This window comes from Bufo gargarizans, chromosome 8 (genome assembly GCF_014858855.1).
Source record: "Bufo gargarizans isolate SCDJY-AF-19 chromosome 8, ASM1485885v1, whole genome shotgun sequence".
Taxonomy (NCBI): domain Eukaryota; kingdom Metazoa; phylum Chordata; class Amphibia; order Anura; family Bufonidae; genus Bufo; species Bufo gargarizans.
In genome coordinates this window covers 89,717,420-89,726,580 of record NC_058087.1, presented here as the reverse complement: position 1 = coordinate 89,726,580, position 9,161 = coordinate 89,717,420, and the positions used below count along the sequence as shown (strand labels likewise).

The 9,161-nt window shown below is 40.8% G+C and overlaps 1 protein-coding gene across 4 annotated transcripts in view; it reads right to left on the bottom strand.

The window, feature by feature from the left end:
* Nucleotides 1–1,111: 1,111 nt before the first annotated feature.
* The window catches only part of CREB1 (cAMP responsive element binding protein 1), a 69,378-nt gene continuing 61,328 nt past the window's right edge, over nt 1,112–9,161 (bottom strand). For all 4 annotated transcript variants that reach the window (XM_044302701.1, XM_044302700.1, XM_044302699.1 and 1 more), the window contains 2 exons: nt 7,034–7,184; nt 1,112–4,649 (listed from right to left, as the gene is read on the bottom strand). In XM_044302701.1, the coding sequence (XP_044158636.1) occupies nt 4,505–4,649; nt 7,034–7,184 (296 nt within the window). In that variant the 3' untranslated portion in view covers nt 1,112–4,504. The remainder of the gene's footprint in view (nt 4,650–7,033; nt 7,185–9,161) is intronic.

Sequence of the window (9,161 nt, the reverse complement as noted above, 5' to 3'; positions counted from 1 at the left end):
ATAATTCTGTTTAGGTAGAGCCCAGCTGGGCAGGAGTTTATTTTGTAAAACTGTTTATGTTTACGCGGATGTGAACACAGTTTGACCCTTAAATCCTGGTGTCCGTGAAGATATCTGCAAGTGTGACCCCCTGAAAGAGGGCGATCCCTTAAAATACTAAATGGTAAAACACTGACATGGAAAAGGACCTAGGAATTTTAGTGAACAACAAACTAAGCTGTAAAAACCAGTGTCAGGCAGCTGCTGCCAAAGCCAATAGGATAATGGGTTGCATCAAAAGGGGAATAGATGCCAGTGATGAGAACATAGTCATACCACTTTACAAATCACTAATCAGACCACACATTGAGTACTGTGTACAGTTCTGGGCTCCTGTGAACAAGACAGACATAGAGCTGGAGAGGGTACAGAGGAGGGCAACTAAAGTAATAACTGGAATGGGGGGACGACGACTACAGTACCCTGAAAGATTATCAACATTAGGGTTATTCACTTTAGGAAAAAAAGACGACTGAGGGGAGATCTAATAACTATGTATAAATATATCTCTCCCATCATCTATTTATCCCCAGGACTGTGACCAGGGGACATCCTCCGCATCTGGAGGAAAGGTTTGTACACAAACATAGAAGAGGATTCTTTATGGTAAGAGCAGTGAGACTATAGAAGTCTCTGCCTGAGGAGGTGGTGAGGGTGAGAACACTAAGAGTTCAAGAGGGGCCTGGATGTATTTCTGGAGTGTAATATTACAGGTTATAGCTACTGGAGAGGAGTCGTTGATCCAGGGAGTTATTCCAATTGCCTGATTGGAGTCGGGAAGGAATTTATTCCCCCTTAAGTGGGGAAAATTAGCTTCTACCTCACAGATTTTTTGTGCCTTCCTCTGGATCAACTTGCAGGATAACGGGCCAAACTGGATGGACAAATGTTTTTTGTTTGTTTCCGGCCTTATGTACTATGTCAGGTCCAACAGTGACCCTGTAAAGGATTTATCTCCTTGGCATCCTGATTGCAGAAGAAGCGGTTGTACTGAAAGATCAGATAATACTGCATGCCTCAGTCCGAGGCTGCCACAATCAATACAGGACCCTAGGAGAGAGCACCAATCCTTTCATTTTTATTAATGGCACACACAAAGGACATGAGCAAGTCGATCACAAGAATAAGGGATATATGGCTACCGGCATATGTCAGGTTATTTTCATGATGTAATTTAGTGCTGCAACAAATAAATCTATCACTGAATATCCCAAGGTGATCCAGTTTACTACTGTATTCTCTTACTGTCCACAGAGGAAATATGGATACCATTACTACATGAAATGTCACACTAGCTTTGGGGGCCACAAAACCACCAAGGACAGTACATTTTTTCTTCAATAGTATATGAGTTGTGCAGTCCTCAGCTTCAATACACATGTGCTGATACTGCAGGAGATGAATTCAGGACTAGCTTACCCCAAAACAGCTGGTTTTCTGAGGGCATCATTAGAAAGCTGCATGATGGCATGTTAATGGTTTAGTGGGCTCAAAGACAGTGACAGGTTCCTTTTGATGTTATCTGGAGCTACGTAATGGGAATATTTCAGCCATTTTCATCCCACTGAACTGATAACTAGAATAGTTCCTGAGAAATCAAGGGTAACTGTTGGCGATCAAGAGAGAAGAAAGTTTTAATAACTCACGTGTAGTATTCAAACCAGTGGCAATGTGTTCCAGGCTTCTTTGCTGTAAACGATCCTCTGCAGATTACAGATATCTCTCAGTATCTCACACGTACAGTGGGGACTTGGCTATTGTATAACGCCTTTCCCTACAAAATTTGAGCGGTGATGAACATTACATAAATGTCTATGTGCACAGAAGGAAAAGGCACTGCATATGGGCAAGAGTTGGAGAAGACATCCTATGACACTGGTGAAATCAATAAACTGCAGAAAGGAAGGTCCTTAGAGAATCACCTATGAGACAAAGCCAGTCATTTGCATATGGCATGTGAATTATTAAAACTTTCTGACCTGTCATCCTTGATGTATCATCAGCAACATATGCATCAATATGCTCGAGTCCTCAGGAGCTATACAATGATTTTAGCGGTTCAATAGTGTGAAAACCGCTAACAGACCTCTCCTTAAAGGGAGTCTGTCACCTTTTTTCACCAATTTTTTTAAGAGCATTGTACCACAGAAGATTACAGACACATTCCAAGCATACCTGTGTGCACTGTGTCTGTAGTCCACGGCCAGAAAAAGCACTTTAATTCTGCTGGAAAACAGCTCCTATGTGCCCAAAGCAAACCAGACTGAAGAGGGGAGAACCTTTCAAACTATACCAGAACCACAGCATTATATCCACTATATCAGAAGATATAGCCGTTAGAAATCGAGTCAGGAGTGAAAGCGGTTTTTACTTTCACTTTTAGCTGGGCACTTGGAGCTGTATTCCAGCAGAATAAAAGTGCATTTCCTGGACATGGAATACAGACACATAGTACACACAGGTATGCTTGGAAAGCGTTTGCAATCTTCTATGGGGCAGTGTTAGTTATATTGGTGAAAATTAGGTGACAGCCTCCTTTTAAGGCAACCTGCACATGGTGTGGATTATGCACTTTTTTCTGTGCAGAAAAACCGCCCTGTAATACAGCACCAGCAAACTGTAGGAGATTAGATAAATCTCATATGCAATTTGCTTCTTTTTTTTTTTTTTTTCGAAGCAGAAATTGTCCTCCCACGTGGATTCTGACTCCACAGCGTGTCAACTGTTTGCGATTTTTGGTGTGGCTTCGACCCTTTTAAATGAAAGGCTGAGGTTAAATCACATGCAGATTTTGATGTGGATGTAGCACGGAAACACAGAAATTCTTGCAGAGCCACACCCAGTGCAGGCAGCCTTAAGCAGATGTATATGTCTTTCCAGGTTTTGTAATTCCATTTTGACACTCGAAACCTTTAGCTGTTTAATGAAGTATAATTAATATCTGTAAAACTGTTCCTAAACCAAATCTGTTTTGAACCAGCCCTTGCTAGTTTCTATAAATTGTCTTGTAAATTTTAATACTGTAACATGAAACTTTTAGCCCTGACCACCTCAGAAACATATTCTAAGATTACAAACTGTTTGAATTTCAGAAATTCAATTTATATAGTAATATATGTGTGTAAAAAGTTAAAATATAGGGTATATACAATAGCACATAAGCACAAAGGAATTCTGCACACACAAAGTAAAAAAATGTTTTGATGCAAACAATACATCATAAGTTTTAAAATACAAAATGTATTTCAAATAGTACATGATAACTCTACTCAACATAAAATATTTTACAAGAACAACAAATCCCAAAACACAAAGTAAGCTTCGGATTTCAAATGTTGCAGTGAGCAGAGGCTAACAGTAAACCAATAGGGATGTGCCCGTTTAGTACAATTTTTTTTTTTATATCTTTTCAAACATGGGCACAGGGAAGGAGCAAAAAAAAAAAAAAAAAAAAAAGAAAAAAAAAGAAAAATCCAATTTATAAATATAAATGTGGAGTCAAACATCCCACAACAGGTTGCTGGTGATAGGGATTTGAGTTTAACAAGGTACAGTACATAAAGAAATGATTGCAGTTTTAAAATTGCCCAGAGTGTCACCGTTCAGTGAATAATTAGACATTCTGCTTTCCTTAACAGAATGCACAAGTGTTGAAATTCGTAACAATCATTCCTGTATTTCCTTTTGAACTAAGGAGTGCTTCTTTAAGGTCCTCCTTCAACCTTCGTCCTTTAAAACTTAGTAAATGTACCTCAGTGTGCTGTGCTTAGAAAAGACCTTTCAATAAAGTTTTGCACAGCTGCTTAATGTAGAAAGAGTAGAATGCGCTAACTTGTCAAATGATTGGTGCAGCTGCCGAGCAAAACCCAGTCCAATCATCCCCAAAACACAATGCATCTACTCCATAGGGCATTAAAATGGTTATCTTCCATGTGTTGTATGGTCAGCTGGACAGCTCAATGAACTGATCAATCTTCTCATCTATGCTTGGGCCAGGCATAGTGGAGTAAAGTAGATGGGCAAAGCAAGGCAGTGTCTGTAATTAGCTCCAATAATACAGTATATAATTGTACTAAGAGCCTCATGAGTGATAGATGCCTCAATGCATTATATATATATATCTATACACAAACCTTCCCTGTACTAACAATGTGGAGCAAAAAGTAGGAAGGGCAAAGCAGAATTGCAAATAAACAAAATCTGATAAAAAAAAAATAATAATAAAATAAGTCTTTTTTCTTCTTGATCTTGACAGATGTTAAATTCACTTGGTTTTGGAGGCAGGAGTTAGAAGCATTCACAGTTTAATGCAAAAAGCATAGATGAATGAAATCCTGTTGTGGCGGTCAGGCAGTTTTGCGCAAAAGGGGAATATAGAAAATGAAATAAAAAAATACAGTTCATCAGGTTATGGGCAACCAGTCTCATCATTAGGGGTTCATAAACCTAAATTAACCTGCCCATCTTAGTCAGATTTGTGGCAATAGAGGTCCTTAAGTGCTTTTAGTTCTTCAATCAATGTCTTGTTTTGATTTTCAAGGACTGCTACTCTGTTCTCTAAGCATTTGACATATTCTTTCTTTTTCCGGCGACATTCCCGAGCAGCTTCCCTGTAGGAACAAAAACAAACCAAACAGTGCTGTAAATTAGCTATAAAAAAAAAACCATGTGTTAAACAAATGGAAGACAAATTACCCTATATGGCCAAATGTGTTTTGACAACTGACCATCAAAACCTTTCGATCTTTTTGGAGATCTCAGTTCAACAAATCATGGGCATCGTATGGAGTTGGAAAACCCTTGTGGCTGCAAAATGTGAGGTTTTCTGTTGGAATTTGCCCCCAGTTTGGTGCATAGAGCATTTGTGAGTTCAGACACTCATGTTGGTTGCAATCAGTATTCCAATTAATCCTAAATGTATTAAGTGCTGTTGAAAGCATATCTTATGGGCTTGTCTGCAGCTGCTCACTGATGGAAACCTACTTCATAAGGCCTCTTGCACATGAACGTTGTGTGCCCGTGGCAGTTTTTAATTGGGTCCGCAATCATTGAGATGTGGAACGGAAGCACGGATCGGAACCCCATGGAACTAGTTCTATTTTTTTTCAGTGCGGACGGATCACGGACCCATTTAGGTTGAATGGGTCTCTATCCGTCTCGGCCGCCGCCCGTGCATTGGGGACTGCAAATTGCGGTCCCCAATGCACAGAACAAACCCACAATGGCCGTGTGCAAGAGGCCTAAGGCTGATTTCAGATGGCCATGTGTGATCCCGAGAAAAACAATCCATTGACCGCAGCTTGTCTGACCACAACTCATGGCACCATAGTAATTTATGATGCTATGAGTTCTTACAAACCGTGGCACTACTCTACTGTAATCATAGTATCATGATACATCACTTTGATGCTGTGCGTTCAGACAAGTCACAGTCAGTCTGGTAAAAGGTGTTTGTCACAAGAACCATTTTTCCACACCTCCCATGGCCATCTGAAAATGACCTAAGGATCCTTACACACGCGTTTTTTTTTTTTTTTACTGGTTAAAAAAATAACTCCATAATATGCTCATTACATGGCTGTAATCGTATTGAGCCGCAAATAAAGGATGATGGAATATCAATCCAAAAAACCTTGGCCTGTTTTCCAATACAAGACATTGTAAATTAAATGGTGCCATTAAAATTATTTTTGTCCCACACAAAACAAGCCCTAATATGGCTATGTGAATAAAAAAAGTTATGGTTACTGAAGTGTGGGGAGGAAAAATAAAAAATGAAAATGGATCCAGTCCTTAAATAGATAAAATCAAACACCTAGCCATGTACAGTACTCTGCCTTTAGGGCTCATGCACACAACAATGTCCATACTACAGTGTGCAAACCACAAATCCTCATAATACGGATACCATCCATGTGCAATCTGCATTTTTCATCACTATGAATGACTACTCTCATCCACAATACGGATAAGAATAGGACATGTTCTATAATATGTAAAACTAACATACGGATGACAGATGTGTGTTGTCTTTTGCGGATGCACAGAAATGAATGGCCTCTTGTGTTATCCAGTTGTGTGCATAAGCCCTAACAAACATTTGTGGGGGGGAAAAAAACTCACTGAATTGGAGTGTGATTTGTAATGGCATAGTAGGGTGAGTTTGGAGTGGACAACCACACTGAACACCTTTGGGATGAATTAGAAAGCAGACTGAGTCAGGCCACCTCATCCAACAACACAGCCTGAGCTCAAAAATGCTCTTCTGGGTGAATGGGCAAACATTTCCACAGAAACACTCCAAAACCTTATAAAAGGCCATCCCAGAAAGGTTCTTGTACAGTAAAAGCACTTATGCCTCATGTAATCAACCCCATTTCCTCAGGTTGTAAGCTCTCACTCATTCTGTGACGTCCACTTTGTTTGTACCTGTTCCCTCTGAATTGTAAAGTGCTGCAGAGTTTTGTTGGCGCTTTATAAAGAAAGATTATTATTAACTCCATATTAATGCTTAAGGATTTCGAAGGGGGTGTCATAAAAGCTCCTGTAGGTGTAAACGTGTAGATGTCTCAATACATTTGTCTATACATACTAGTATGTCAATGCCGGGAGGCGCCTAGCCTGAACATATGGTTGTAGTCATGACTTCATAGACAAATATGTATCAACGTTATCCCCATCTTGTTAAGTGATAGCATGAAGCAAAGATATGCCACCACTTTTTCATTAGTGGGGGAAGAACCTGTGGGACTCGCACTGATCCTCAGAATGAAGAGGGCTTCAGAGATAAATAAATATTGCATCCTCTTCTACATTTGCCCTGCAGAACAGTGCTCCTGACCATCTGGGAACTGCAACATGGCCCTGTTCACGGAAAAACAGTGATGGGAGCACAGTGCTATAACTGCATTGCTGCGCCTTCAATTTTAGTATCGGTGAGGATCCCAGGGGTCAGAACCCTTATAACCTTAATCCACACAAAGAACTATCATACCTGTTCTTCATAAGTCTCACTTCTCTCTTCCGTGCAGCTTCTTCCGCAGGCTGGGCAGGGATTGCTGGAGATGATGCCATGACCACTCCTGGTGCAATCGTGCTTGTGGGAGCTGTGCGAATCTGGTAAGTCTGTACATCTCCTGAGGCAGCTAAAATGGGAAAGTATTTTTTTAAAAATAGTTTATAGTATATATAGTCTAAACACATTCCAACTCATCTATCCACAGGATAGGGGTGTAAGTGTCTAATTGGTGCAGGTCCGACCACTGCGACCCCTACCAATCACGAGAATCATGTGAGCTACCATTCCATTCATCTAACAAGAAACCACATTTCTTTTGATCAAAGTTTAATCCATGCAGAGAATTAGATGAATGGCAACATACAGATAAACAATGTTTGTAACCCAGTAAGACAGATACATAAAAAATGAACACAAAAAAACCTTTAGGCTACTTTCACACTAGCGTTCGATCGGACCAGTTCTGAACGGATCCGCTCATATTAATGCAGACGGTGGCTCCGTTCAGAACGGATCCGTCTGCATTATATTGGCAAAAAATGGCTAAGTGTGAAATTAGCATGAGCGGATCCGTCCAGACTTTTACATTGAAAGTCAATCGGGTACGGAGCCGTTTGAAGATTGAGCCATATTGTGGCATCTTCAAACGGCTCCATCCCCATTGACTTACATTGTAAGTCTGGACGGATCCGCACGGCCAGGCGGACACCCGAACGCTGCAAGCAGCGTTCAGGTGTCCGCCTGCTGAGCGGAGCGGAGGCTGAACGCCGCCAGACTGATGCAGTCTGAGCGGATCCGCATCCATTCAGACTGCATCAGGGCTGGACAGAAGCGTTCGGGTCCGCTCGTGAGCCCCTTCAAACGGAGCTCACGAGCGGACAGCCGAACGCTAGTGTGAAACTAGCCTTATAAAATCAAAACTGGGATTTAAAAAATAAAAAAAAAGTTAAGAAACCGGGATCTTGGCATGCACTAGTGCTGGGTGGGAGTCCTTGCAATCCAACAATGAACCTGTTAGTGACTAGGCAATCAATAAGTCTTATGTATCCCAAAATGGGACAGCTCTGTCGAAAGAAAAGTAAAAGCCATGGGATGCTACAATGCAAATATAAAATATATATATATATATATATATATATATATATATATATATTATTTCTTATTTTTTTTTTTTTTCAGGGAGGCCCGCTGTAAACCAAGCAAATGCTGGAGTGCCAGCGGCTAAAGGGCGATCCCTCAAGCCCAAAAATACAAAAAGTAAAGAAACTGTGCAGCACTTCTGTGAATGTGCATTTATTCCCCCGGTATCATGCAACGCTTCAGTCCTCTCAGTGGGACTATTCTCAAGCAGTGGTTACAAAGTAATGGTGCTCAATACACATATAAATAGTAACCCCATCATTATGAGGCAATTAAAATAATAATTATTTAAGCGCCATTCATTCCATAGCGCTGTACATATGAGAAGAGGTATACATACATAATACACCGTGAGGGCTTACAATCTACATGGTATGGGAGAAGGACACAGTAGGTGCGGGTGAAGTTTGTCATAGAGGCACCAGGGTCACTGGTTGTAGGCTTGTCTGAAGAGGTGGGTTTTCAGGTTTCTTTTGAAGGATTCCACGGTAGGTGAGAGTCTGATATGTTGGGGTAGCAAGTTCCAGAGTATGGGGGATGCATGGGAGAAATTTTGGAGTAGATTGTGGGAAGAGGCGATAAGAGGAGAGAAGGAGGTCTTGTGAGGATCGGAGAGTGCGCGTGGGGGTGTATCGGGAAAGTAGCTCAGATGTAGGGAGGGGACAGGCTATGGACGGCCTTGTATGTATTTGAATAAATAACAGTGATAAAAATTTCAAAAATTGTGTTTCATTAACACGCTAAGGACCCAGGATGAGAATGCTTGTCCTAAACGGCCGGTACTTGGTGCCCCAGGACGAGCATTCTTTGTCACCTTACATACCAAAAAGTGTAATAGTAAGCGATCAAAAAGTCATATGCACCCTATAATAGTACCAATCAAACAGTCATCTCATGCTGAAAAAAAAAATCATATTTCGTACTGTCGCATCCGTGACAACCTGCTCTATAAAAATACCACATG